Source organism: Malaclemys terrapin, chromosome 9 (genome assembly GCF_027887155.1).
Source record: "Malaclemys terrapin pileata isolate rMalTer1 chromosome 9, rMalTer1.hap1, whole genome shotgun sequence".
In the NCBI taxonomy this organism is placed as follows: Eukaryota; Metazoa; Chordata; order Testudines; family Emydidae; genus Malaclemys; species Malaclemys terrapin.
In genome coordinates this window covers 78,140,885-78,154,926 of record NC_071513.1, presented here as the reverse complement: position 1 = coordinate 78,154,926, position 14,042 = coordinate 78,140,885, and the positions used below count along the sequence as shown (strand labels likewise).

The 14,042-nt window shown below is 44.1% G+C and overlaps 1 protein-coding gene across 1 annotated transcript in view; it reads left to right on the top strand.

Moving 5' to 3' along the window:
- Positions 1-14,042, top strand: part of CP (ceruloplasmin) — a 35,824-nt gene extending 21,782 nt beyond the window's left edge. Inside the window, exons 13-19 of the mRNA XM_054040558.1 lie at positions 758-897; positions 4,750-4,878; positions 6,617-6,723; positions 7,512-7,728; positions 8,438-8,577; positions 9,259-9,421; positions 13,736-14,042. Of these exons, the coding sequence (XP_053896533.1) occupies positions 758-897; positions 4,750-4,878; positions 6,617-6,723; positions 7,512-7,728; positions 8,438-8,577; positions 9,259-9,421; positions 13,736-13,770 (931 nt within the window). The 3' untranslated portion in view covers positions 13,771-14,042. The remainder of the gene's footprint in view (positions 1-757; positions 898-4,749; positions 4,879-6,616; positions 6,724-7,511; positions 7,729-8,437; positions 8,578-9,258; positions 9,422-13,735) is intronic.

Genomic DNA, 14,042 nt, shown 5'->3' with positions numbered 1-14,042 from the left:
CTAACAGACATTGTCAGGGAGCTGAGACACACACTAAGTTTAATACCAGCAAGATTCTCTCACTGAGGCGGAGTGGGGGTGGGGAACATGGTGACCCACAGTCCAGGATACCCTGAGAAAGTGTCACAGGCACCAAATTGCAGGCTGCAGCGAGGCACCTCTCTCTGCTTGTAGGGATGCTGGAACAATTTGCATTGTGGGGGTGCTGAGAGCCATTTAACCAAACTGTAAACCCTGTACATGATAGAAACCACTTCAAACCAGGGATGTGGCAGCACCCATGTCGGCTTGCGATCCAAAGCTGGGACCCCCCCTTCCTAGAGTGAGGCGGTTTAGGTGCCAAAGGCACTTCTGGGGAAAACAGCTTCTGTATCAGCCTAGCCCCACACAAAATGACCAGGGTCTCAGTTCAGCCCAGTACATGGGCAGGGACCCAATGTTTACATACACAAGTCGCTCAGATCAATGCTCACCTGCTGAATTTGAACCTTTGTGGTTGTAGGCCTCCTGATCTCTGCTGAGGTTCTAGCTTCTTCCCAGTGGCTGTTTTCTTTATGGGCCAGAGGCACATCACAACAAAAAATATTTGTATAGTAGAAATAGCCAATTCAGAGGTACATTTACTGTAGCATATAGCAGGGTTTGCAAATTTATTATGGTTAACTGTACAGGACTCTGACACACCGTTGTGAAGGATGCTGTAGGAACACAGAAAGAGGCTTTTATTGAATTCCTGAGTTTGTCTCCTTTCCTCTAGCCCTGGCAATCCATTTTTAAATAAAGAAGATAAGTTCATTGGCTCGAAGTACAAGAAAGTTGTTTATAGGGAATACACCGACAGGACGTTCAGCACTCCCAAGGAAAGGGCAGAGGAGCAGCAGCATCTGGAAATTTTAGGTATGGTCATAATAAATTTACAGAAATGCAGACTTCATCTGTCAGAATACCTTGATTTCTAGACTACAAGACAAACTAGAGAGTAAGCAGAACAATACTGGGCCTGCTTCTACTCACACCTCCATAGGACTTGAACGTAATTAGTCCTGATTTACATAGATGTAAGTGAGATTGGACCTGTGTTTGCAGTAGAAGAGGAAATCCCAATTTATGAACGCATGCATTATATTTAGGGTATATACAGCACTATTTTCAAACTTGGCCTGAGATTGGACAGCTAAATCCATACGGATTTCAATGAGAGATGCAGATGCTCAGCACCTTTGAAAATTAGGCGACCTACTTAGGTGAGTCACTTCAGACACAAGTTTGAAAATATTGGTCAGAGTAATACATCAGCTATGTCCATTAGTTGAAATTATCAGTTATTTTTAAGCTGCTGTCGTACACATTCAACTATCACCTTACATTTTAATCGGTGCTTTTGGGTGCAGTTGTGGTGTGGGAGGGGGTATGTACGGAGCCAGAAATGAGGGGTTCAGGGTGCAGGAGGTGGATCCAGGCTGGGGCAGGGCTCTGTGGTGGGGTCAGGGATGAGGGATCTGGGGTCCAGGAGGGGGTTCTGGGCTGGGGCAGAACAGTTTGGAGTGTGAAAGGGGGTTCTGAGCTGAGGGGGGGGGGTTGGGGCACAGGAGGAGGTGAGGGATGTGGGCTCCAGGCGGCGCTCACATCGGATAGCTCCCCACAAGTGGCGAAGTGTCCCTCGGCTCCTAGGCAGAGGCGCGGCCAGGCGGCTCTGTGCGCTACCTCCACCTGCAGATACCGCCCCCGCAGCTCCCATTGGCTGTGGTTTCCGGCCAATGGGAGCTGGCGCTCAGGGCCGGGCAGTGTACTGAGCCCGGGTGGCCATCCCTCCACCTGGGAGCCAAGGGACATGTCACCGCTTGCGGGGAGCTGCATGCAGCCAGGTAGGAAGCCTGCCAGCTCTGCCAACTGGACTTTTAATGGCCCAGTCAGTACCAGGTGTCGAAAACCGGACCCCTGGTAACACTAGGGGTAACAGTAGGTCATATTGCAAGGTGAACTGTCAGGAGGGAGGTTACTAATGGAGTTACAGAAGGATAGGTCTGAGGGCCAATCTTTTTAACATTTTCATTAATGATCTTGGCACAAAAAGACAGCATGTGCTAATAAAATTTGTAGATGACACAAAGTTGGGAGGTATTGCCAATATGGAGAAGGACTGGAATATCATATAAGAAGATTTAGATGACCTTGAAAACTGGAGTAATAGAAGTGGGATAAGACTTAAATAGTGCAAGGTCATGCACTTAGGGATGAACAACAAGAGTTTTTGCTATAAATTGGGGACTTAGTCAGAAGCAACAGAGGAGGAGCAATGGGACGTGGGTATACTGGTCCATCACAGGATGACTATGAGCTGCCAGTGTGATGTGCCCGTGAAAGGCTAATTCAATCCTAGGCTGCCTTAGGTGAGGTGTTTCCAGTAGAGATAGGTAAGTGTTGTTACTACTGTACAAGGCATTGGTGAGAGCTCACCTGGAATACTACGTGCTATTCTAGTCTCCCAGGTTTAAGAAAGATAAACTCTAACTAGAAAAGGTGCAGAGAAGTGCTACTAGGATGATCAGAGTAATGGAGAACATGCCTTACTAGAGGAAACTTAAGCTAAGCAAGCCAAGGGGTTATGTGATTTCTCTCTACAAACACATCTGAGAGAAACACCAGGGAGGGAGAGGAGTTATTTAAATTAAGGGCCTGTGTTGGCACAAAAACAAGTGGATATAAACTGGCCATCAACAAGTTTAGGTTTGAAATAAGATGCAGGTTTCTAACCATTAGAGAAGTGAAATTCTGGAACAGCCTTCTAAGGGGGTCAGTGGGTGCAAAAAGTCTTACTTGTTTCAAGACTGAGCTTGATAAGTTTTATGGAGGAGATAGTATAAGGTTCCCTACAATGGCATATACCATTTGTGTTTAGTAGCAAATATCTTCAGTGGCTGGAGATGGGACACTAAATGGGGAGGGCTCCAAGTTACTACAGAGAATTCTTTTGGGGGTCCGAATGGTGGGTCTTGCCCACATGCTCAGGGCCTAAATGATCACCATACTTGGGGTCAGGAAGGAATTTCCCCCCAGGTTAGACTGGCGGAGACCCTGTGTTTTTTTGTCTTCCCCTGCAGCATGGGGCGCTGGTCACTTGCTGGTTATAACTAGTGTAAATGGTGGATTATCTGTAACTTGAAGGCTTTAAAATCAAGGTTTGAGGACTTCAGTGATTCAGCCAGAGGTTATGGGCCTATTGCAGGAGTGGATGGGATAGGTTCTGCGGCCTGTGCTGTGCAGGAGGTCAAACTAGATAATCAGGATGGTTCCTTCTGGCCTTAATCTGAGTCTAATAAACAATTTACAATTATTATACATACATGATTTGTGCTTATTGAATCTACTCTTTCCATAATGAATAATTCACCAGGTTTTGACTCAGTTTTCCTGGGCTAAGTATTAGAGTGAGACCTCATGCCTACTTCTGCTGCATGTTCACACAACACAAGTGAATAAAAACCAGCAGGATCTTATTAAGAGGGATAAGGCAAAGATGCCACATTTATTGTAAATATAATGGTAAAGCAAAAGATAAAAGTAAACAATGTTGTTTGACTACTTATTCCTTATATATATATATATTCATTCACAGAATCATTCATTCAAGTTCTGTGTAGGTGTTATAGTTACCAGCCTAGAAGTTGCTCATGCCAAGTTACTGGCCAGGTATCTTGGTCATTAGGATGGAGCCAAGTCCGTGTCAGGTGCACCTGATGCTCCTGGAGGCTGGCAGCAGAACCAGAGACTCAAAGTCATCAGTCTTGAGAGTCCATTCTTATAGGAATTAATTCCTATGTTAGTCTATGGGAGCTGTTTCATTCTGCTGTTGCTGACTCAATCAGCGGATGGCACATTCCTGGGTACATTCCTGGTGCTCCACACTGTCAAAAGTTTGAGTTTCTCATCCTTCCAGGTGATGGGGTGGATCCCAGTTTCCCCTCCAGGGGTCTGGTGGTCCAATTTACACATTCTTTGGCCGATGGATACTCCCTTTCTAGGCTGGCACCTCCCTAACCATTCATGTACATCAAGCATTCATCAACATACATTCCATATCTTAACCATATTTTAATTTACTGTCTCCACCACTTTCGGGGTGTGTGCTAATTCATTTGAGACTCCCAGCCCTTTAATCACAGAGGGTGGGGGTCTGTTCCTAGGAGCCGTTGCTGTTACAATGATGTGAAAGTCACTTAACGGCTTATAGCGTTTGTTTACATTGTATCAATTACTTCAAGAACAAAGTCAATTAACTTGTTTGTAAGTTTTACATAGTGGTAAAGTATCTTTCACAGGACAGATACAATCAATGGTTTCTACAGACAGTAGCTTACACGTTTTAACAGAAGACCCAAGAGATTTTTGTACTTGGTGAAACTGTTGGATTTTAAAGTCTGGGGGACAAATTACTGGGGGGTCATTAGAGTAGCAGCCGTGTTAGTCTGTATCCGCAAAAAGAAGAACAGGAGTACTTGTGGCACCTTAGAGACTAACAAATTTATTAGAGTATAAGCTTTCGTGGACTACAGCCCACTTCTTCGGATGCATCTTTGTTAGTCTCTAAGGTGCCACAAGTACTCCTGTTCTTCTTTTTGGGGGGTCATTGTCACTTGGGGGAATCACTGTTAGTACCTTCTTTAATATCCCTACACAAGAAGCGGCCTTTTTACTGGCGTGACCATCTTTCGAGCCAGGAAAGATTTGTCTTTCTTTTCAACCCAACAGGTCCGTTGCTTCTCGCAAACGTTGGTGACAAAGTTACAATTGTTTTTAAGAATTTGGCCACGAGACCATATTCTATACATGCCCACGGAGTGAAAACGGACAGTTCCACTGTTGCTGTAACTCAGCCAGGTAAACTATATCACTTACTATATCATTATGCTCACAGCAAACTTCAAGCTGGTTAATAATGCTTAGGATGGAAAAAACAAAAAACAAAACCCTTCTGCTCAGCCACTGCAATTTTACTAAGCTGGTATTACTTTCATGAAAATACAATCAGTTATAATATTTTCATAGAACTACTGGTTAATTAGCATGTAATGCTCCTCATTTACAATTATTGCACTGCATCTTACGCTGTGCTACACTTACAGTGCAACAGTAGGACAACTGCAGTTGTGCTGCTATAGCACTTCAGTGCTGACACTCACTAGAGTGATGGAAGGGATTCTCCTGTTGCCATAGTACCAGGGGTAGGCAACCTATGGCACATGTGCCAAAGGCGGCATGCGAGCTGATTTTCAGTGGCACTCACACTGCTCGGGTCCTGGCCACCGGTCCGGGGGCTCTGCATTTTAATTTAATTTTAAATGAAACTTCTTAAACATTTTAAAAACCTCATTTACTTTACATACAACAATAGTTTAGTTCAGGGGTCGGCAACCTTTCGGAAGTGGTGTGCCGAGTCTTCATTTATTCACTCTAATTTAAGGTTTCGCATGCCAGTAATACATTTTAACATTTTTAGAAGGTCTCTTTCTGTAAGTCTATAATATATTACTAGACTATTGTTTATGTAACATAAATAAGGTTTTTAAAATGTTTAAGAAGTTTCATTTAAAATTAAATTAAAATGCAGAGCCCCCTGGACCGGTGGCCAGGACCCGGGCAGTGTGAGTGCCACTGAAAAACAGTTTGCGTGCTGCCTTCGGCATGCGTGCCATAGATTGCCTACACCTGGTTTAGTTATATAGATAGATAGATAGATAGATGAAACCTTAAATTAGAGTGAATAAATGAAGACTCGGCACACCACTTCTGAAAGGTTGCCGACCCCTGCCATAGTTAATCCACCTCCCATGAAGCAGTAGCTAGGTCAACAGAAGACTTTTTCCGTCAAGCTAGTGCTATCTATACTGGGGGTTAGGACAGCTTAACTATGTCACTAAGGAGTTTGGATTTTTCACAACCTGAGCGACGTAGCTGGGTCAACTTAACTTTTTAATCTAGACTTGGCCTTAGAAGTACAGTGCCAGATCCTGCAGTCACATTTCACAGTCCTTAAACAGGCAAGTCTCCCATTGAAGAAAATAGGAGATTTGGCCATGTAAGAACAGCATGATTTAGCCTATACAATTTCTATGTTATTTCAAAAGTTATTCTGGGTTCTCTGTCTTCTTCATAGAATACAGAGTTACTTTGCTAAGAAGTGGCAGAATTGAATAGTGCCATCACACAAAGGGATTTGAGCAAGAGTTCAGGTATCCGCAGAAGGGAAATAACAATAAATGAGTCAGCCACAGCTGCACTCAAGAAGAGGAAGTTCACGGCAAAAATAAACTGTAAATTAAAATACCATCTGCTTCAGAACAACTTCTTAGATGATAACTTTTCCTGAAGGGCAATGAATTGTATTTTGCACTAGGTTGTTTGTTAAAATGTCCTGTGAAGCATGATTTGATTGTCAAGTGGAGGGTGGGGGGGGGGGGGAGGAGAACCCCATCAACTTGATCAATTTTTTAGACCTAAAATCCTTGACAACATCCTTTGAATCACTTGCCATCAGCTTCTTTGAATAAATAAAATTGTGGACAGGGTGAACAAAGTGAATACACCTTTAAAATACACTAATATCTATTTAATTCAGGTGAAACAAGAACATACGTCTGGAAAATCCCTGACCGATCTGGTTCTGGGAAAGGAGATCCCTCCTGTATTCCTTGGGCTTATTACTCAATTGTGGATAAAGTTAAGGTACATTTCTAATGACAGTTAAACAAAAATTCCTTTACAGTGAAAAGGAAAGGAGTTTGAACTCTTCCATTTTCTCTGATCAAACCAAAGCCCCTGCTACTACTGCTATTTAGACAGACTTGTTACTTTAAAGGGCATAATAATTCCATACTGAGTTACTGGTTTGTAATTTCACTGCATTCCTGCTATTATGTACTGGTTAGCCTAAACTAATATTTAAAGCAACCATCCTAAAAATCCTTGAAAGCGAAAGAGCTGATTCCATTAATTCTGATGAGAATTAATGGAGCAAATATGTAATTGGTCATTTGCATGGAAAACTGCCACAATGCCACATGCAAATTGAGCACAATAGTGCCCCAAATAAATAAATAAATCTGAAAGCAGAGGTTATTGCATATGTGTTTAGTTGAAGTCACCCTTGAATGGAGACAAAGTACAAAAAAAAATATCTCTAATGAATTTTGGAAAGAGAGACAAGCAAGTTAAACCAGGATTAAAATTAAAGCGGTTTTGTAACATTAACTCGAGCAACAACTACAATATACGGAGAGAAGAAACAGTTGCTGTTTATGCTGTATTGCACCTTGTGCTGCCCCAGGATTAAATGAATAACCCTCCTCTTTATCTGTGACATTTCCTTGTTCGATTGTCAATTACCAAATGCCAACAATAATGCATTCTCAGGCTCAGTAGTGATGTTGTTACTAATGAGTATTTCAGTCAGCTATTAAAGCTCATTCTATTTAGATAAGGCACCCATGAGAATTTTGTTTTTGTGTTTTCAGGATACCTACAGTGGATTAATAGGGACGCTTGTCGTCTGTCCCAAGCAGTATTTGCCCAAATTTCTGTTGCAAAAGAGAGTTGAATTTGCTCTTCTTTTTATGGTTTTTGATGAAAACGAGTCTTGGTACTTGGATGAAAATATCAAAACTTATTCTGCCAATCCAGACAAAGTAAACAAAGAAGACGAGGAATTTATTGAAAGCAATAAAATGCATGGTACATTTCCCAATTTCATTTCACTGTATCTTTGAAATCAGAAACAAATTTGACAGCCATAGAAGTCTTGTGATCTTTTGGTTCTGGGTGCATATGTGACTTTCCAAGCTTTAATGGATGTCCAGTTATTGGGCCCAAGCCTTACTCAGACAGGCAAGAACCCTTATTCGTCAGGACAGCACTTAAACATATGCTTAAGTGCCATTTAAATAAAAATACTGAAATATAAAATATGGTTTTATCATATTCTAATTTTTTACCCATAAAAAAGTTATCCAGGTTGAAATCCTAATCCCTAAAATCAACCTAAATTGTTAAATTTCATTGATCAAGCATACATGTTGGGCCAAATGATAATATAAGGCCTAATCCTGAAAGGTACTGAGCATCTCCTGATAGCTTCGATTCTGTGTCCCACAGGAGTTGAAGATTCACAAGACCTCACAGTATCAGCCCCATGCTAGGGTAGAGCTCTCTCCTAGCCTCTTTTCCCACTGAGCAAATGTGGGATGTATCATATCATCAGATCCTATCCTCATAGGTTTCCTTATTTGATAGGGACAGTACATTCAGTCAGTGCCTTTATTTTTTTTAAGGGGACATTCAAAGTAGTTTTGGTTGCCTGCCACTAGCATTAAACTCTCAAATTCCTCTGCCATTAAAACCTAGATAACAAAACAAAATGTGTTTTGTATCCCCCTCTCCCCAGCCATTAATGGAAAACTGTTTGGAAACTTACATGGTCTTACAATGCATGTTGGAGATAAAGTAAGCTGGTACCTGATGGGAATGGGGAATGAAGTAGACATGCATACAGCACATTTCCATGGCCATAGCTTTGATTATAAGGTAAAATTAATTTTATGTTCATTTCTTACTGTGTTCACTCTTTTCATGAGGATTATGAGGGAATGAGATGTTACAATCTTAAACCACAGTCCTGCAAGAACAAGTTATAGTATTTATATATAAAAAATATTTGCTGAGACCAAAATACCTTTATATGAGGGAAGGCTAGATAATGTTTGATAATGAGATTTTAGTATAGGTACATGTCTCATGCTACTTCCATAATTTATCTCCAAGTTGCCACACTCAAGATATGAAAATTGTGCTTCCCCCCACCCCCTCACACAGTTGTCCAGTTACATTTTTTTAGTTAGAAATTTTGAAAGGAAGGTCTATGAGTGTATGAATTAATGGATCTGTGAAGTGAGGCTGCTCTGGAGTTGACATATTGGAGAAAGAGCTCTGTGTAAGCTCAAAAGCTTGTCTCTCTCACCAACAGAAGTTGATCCAAGAAAAGATGTCACCTCACCCACCTTGTCTCTCTAACATCTTGGGCCAAAACTTTGTTATCTTATTCCCATTAGAAGTCCTGTTAAGACCACTGAATAACTTCTGAGAGAGAGTGAGCACCTGTGTAAACCTCAGGAGAATGTAGCCCATTGTACAGCCATCTATAGATGCAGCACTGTGTATTTATCCATTGCATAGGTGTAATTGCTATTGTTACTTTTCCCCTTGAAGCAAACTGGAGTTTACCGGGCCGATGTCTTTGACCTTTTCCCTGGCACATTTCAAACTGTGGAAATGTTTCCAAAGTACCCTGGCACCTGGTTACTGCACTGTCATGTGACTGACCATATCCATGGTGGCATGGAAGCTACCTACACAGTGCTCCCCAAAGAAGGTAAGAATGTCTAACCTAGATCAATCAGAGGGACATGTTTAAGGATGCATTACTGAATATAGGGCATGTCCCGAGAGGTGCTGAGCACCAGATTATCAGGCCCATGGGGAAGAAGAGAGATGAGAAGGCCTAAGTGTATTACAAAGGACCAAATTCAGCCCTGGGTGAAATTCTGTGCTCTTGTAGGTGTAGCACAGAATTCACAACCAGAGAGAAGGTAGCTTTAAGCAACCCCTGCACTCCTGGAGTGCTCTAGAAACCTGGGCCAGCGCAGCAGCCCCCAGTGTAATTTAGACAGCCTAGGAGAGAAGGGGGCGGTTATCTAAGTAAGCTTTTTGGGACAATGATTGTCATTTTTATTTTGTGTTTGTACAGTGTAGGGTTACCATACGTCCGGATTTTCCCGGACATGTCCGGCTTTTTGGGCTCCAAATCCCCGTCCGGGGGGAAATCCCAAAAAGCCGGACATGTCCGGGAAAATCGGACATGCGGTCGGCGGCTCGGGTGCCGGGCCGGGGGCTCGGGGGCCCAGCCGGCGGTGCTCGGGGGGGCCCGGTGCCGGGCCGGGGGCTCGGGGGGCCTGGCCGGCAGTGCCGGGCCGGGCCGGGGGCTCGGCCGGCGGTGCTCGGGGGGGGCCCGGGGCCGGGCCGGGGGGCTCGGCCGGCGGCTCGGGTGCCGGGTGCCGGGCCGGGGGCTCGGCCGGCGGTGCTCGGGGGGGCCGGGTGCCGGGCCGGGGGCTCGGGTGCCGGGCCGGGCCGGGGGCTCGGCCGGCGGTGCTCGGGGGGGCCGGGTGCCGGGCTGGGGGCTCGGGTGCCGGGCCGGGCCGGGGGCTCGGCCGGCAGTGCTCGGGGGGGCCCGGGGCCGGGCCGGGGGCTCGGGGGGCCTGGCCGGCAGTGCCGGGCTGGGGGCTCGGCCGGCGGTGCTCGGGGGGGCCCGGGGCCGGGCTGGGCCGGGGGGCTCGGCCGGCGGCTCGGGTGCCGGGTGCCGGGCGCTGTGCCGGGGGCTCGGCCGGCGGTGCTCGGGGGGGCCGGGTGCCGGGCCGGGGGGCTCGGCCGGCGGCTCGGGTGCCGGGTCGGGTGCCGGTGGTGCTCGGGGTGGCCGGGTGCCAGGCCGGGTGCTGGGCCGGGGGCTCGGCCGGCGGTGCTCGGGGGGGCCCGGTGCCGGGCCCGGCCGGGGACTCGGGTGCCGGGTCGGGGGCTCGGCCGGCGGTGCCGGGCCGGGCCGGGGGCTCGGGGGACGGGCTGGGGACCTGCGGTGCCGGGGGTGGGCCGCGCCTCCTCCCCCCCCCCCACACACACCCTTACCTGCTTCAGGCTTCCCGCGACTCAAATGTTCGCGGGAAGCAGGGGAGGGGGCGGAGACTTTGGGGAGGGGGCGGGGTTGGGGCGGGCGTGGGGGCGGGGCTGGGGGCAGGGCTGGGGCCCCTTTAAAGTGTCCTCCTTTTGGAGGCACTAAATATGGTAACCCTAGTACAGTGCCTAGTTCAATATGGACTCCTAGGCACTATCATACCAACAGTAAGTTACAGCAGCTCCCTTGGGTTGCCATATGGGTAACACTGCCCAGAATCTCCACAGTGCTTCATGCCAAGGCCCTGCCCCAGCACAACCCCTACATTAAGACTTACACGGGCAGCCTTGGAACACAGCCTGCAGCTGCCGTTCTCACTTCCTGCATCCAGGGAGGAATTCCCCGATGCATCACAGGATTTTAAATCCTCTTTTTGCCTTTCTGACAGTTTTCTCAGGCATTAAAAGGCCCAGAGTAGGGTGAGAATCTCATTCCATGTGTAAGCAGGGGCAACTAACGTTGATAAAAGGCTTGATTCCACAAGCAGCTGAACACGTACAATTCCATTGGCCACAAACTTATATTTCTATTTCTGGCCCTGTACCAGAAACCTTCAATCAATCTGTAGCTTATTTATTCCCAAATGTGAGATATATTACTATTGTTCTAAGCCAAAAGAAAAGAAAAAAGTTACTGTAAACAGGAAAGTCAAATATTTGGGTGGAGCACATAGAATTCATGAATTGTCTTATAAAATGTGCCATTTTAAAGGTATTTTCATGAGCACTGCTGATTAGTTTTAGGTGCCCAAGTCACCTAAAACCTATTTACTTTCAGTGAGATTTAGGCCCTTTTGAAAATGTTATCCTGGTTTCTAATGATCTCTAACAAAAATCCAAACTCTTAAATGAAGTTTTTACAATTAAGGTTTATCAAAATCTTCCTGCTAACTCTTATGGACATCAAAAGGAGATGAGGAGAGGTTACTACAGTAATACAAAACAAACAACAGGGCATGCATTATGATCTAAAGTGTAAAAATACACTTTAGATCATCATTTCAGTTACACTTGTGAATCTGGGCAAAGGCCCCATTCTTGAAATTACCAAGGTACATGATCTTTACCTACATGCATGCATAATTCCATTGAAGTCAATGGAACTGCTCACATGGAGAAGTGTTTAGAGAATTAGGACCATAGGCAATCAAATTATACCAGATTCACACCGGTGAAAGTGAGAATAAAAACATTATCCTTTCAGTGTTCACTCTTATTTATGAGAAAGAATTCTGCAATAGCTAAGTAATGCCATTTCTATAGTATTACAGGCATTTTACATAAATATTTTCCCACAGCTGTTATGTAAAATTGAAAAGCCCCTATTAAAAATTATTTTTTAAAAGTAGTAAGGTTTCATAAGGGAGTGTTAATCATATAGAAAACATTGGCCTGGGCCTGGAAGGTAAAGAATATAGAACTTTTAAAACAATTGTTTTACAAAAAGCCTGATTCCCCTTCCCACCCCCATCCTTCCCCCCCAAAACTAGAGAAAATGAAGTCTGGGAGGGATCTGTAGGTACAGGATATGACAATGGGCAGAAGAACAGATCAAAGAAACAGGAAAAATCTCTTATGCTTGGGAGGGTATTTTAGTTAAGGAGAAGGCTGGCCATCAACATAATAAAAGGAAGGTAGTAGTGAAGTTTCCTATCCACCCTCCCCTTCCCAGATATACGAGAGTTGAGATTTGATCCTTCAGACAAAAATCTGTCTCACATGCGATTGCTCACAAAAGACAAAGGATTTGCAGAATGGGCCCTCATTAAAAACAAGTTTTCTTATTTAAAACAAACACCATGAGTAGATATCTGAGGAATAATTAAATCTTATTTTGAAATCAAATGAGCACCATTTTAAAAAAAGCACTCCTAAAAAACTTTCCTGTGCTAGAAAGGGATAAAAGATGTTGAGTTTATAGTAAACACCGCAATTAAAAATACCAGAAAGTAGGTAGTAAAACATCTTTAACCCTTGATTTATACTTAAAAGTCATAGATATTTAAATAAAAACACCAAGGAGTCCTTGTGGACCTTAGAGTTCTGCAGTTTCTTGTTGGAGTCTGTTTTTGAAGTTTTTTTGTTGAAGAAATTTTTTCTTCAGACTCCAACGAGAAACTGCAGAACTGGAATTAATTTGCAAACTGGACACCATCAAATTTGGCCTGAATAAAGACTGGGAGTGGATGGGTCACTAAAAAAAGTAATTTTCCCTCTGCTGATACTCACACCATCTTGTCAATGGTTGGATGTCGCCCATTGCCACCTTAATCACATTGGCCTCGTTAGCACTACAAAAGTAATTTTCCCTCTGATAGTCACCCGTTCTTGTCAACTGTTGAGAATAGGCCACTTCCACCTTAATTGAATTGGCCTCGTTAGCACTGACCCCCCACTTGGTAAGGCAACTCCCAGCTTTTCATGTGCTATAAAATATATATACTGCTGGGTTTTAGCCCACAAAAGCTTATGCCCAAATACATTTGTTAGTCTAAGGTGTCACAAGGACTCCTCATTGTTTTTGCTGAGATAGACTAACATGGCTACCACTCGGAGATATTTAAATGTGTACATAATTTAGCTTGAATACCAGAAAATGCATCTAACTTTTGTAAATAAATCTTGTTTAGAAAACAGAGTACAAGTATAGCTTATACCAAACCTGTACAGCAAGTAAAAGTTGATTTACACAATATACTGTGAGATATGTAAAATCTGTTTTACCCTACACACCTATGTAGTAAAATGGATCCCTCATAATGATACAGAGTTTGGGTTGTATGTTATGACTTGAATCAATTTGAACTCCCAGCACTTTAAGGTGGGGTTTTGGATTTGGATCCTAATTTCTTCCAAAAATGGGTGCGCTGAGATAAATCACTTTGTGTTAGGCTTATCTTACACACCAAAAAATAGCTTTTTGCATTGATAAGAGGTGTTACAGAAACACTTTTCCCCTTTGCAGAGCAACAGTCTTTCTTCACAAGGATGTTTGAATAGTTCACACATAAAACAACAACAGAATGAAGGAATTGACTCATCGTGAGGATTCTCCAAAGTCTTCAATTGATGAAGCACTTCTTAAGAAAGGACATCTGGACCACTTCCTTTCTCAACTTGGTTCACAAAAGGCTTCATTTGGCCCACCAAGAAGAACCCTGATAACACATGGACCATAGTTTGGAACAGCTATGTGAATACTCTTTGCATAAATAAAAAACCCTCTTGTATAACTGACCACTGAACATTAAAGGAGGTTCCTGGTACAGCCA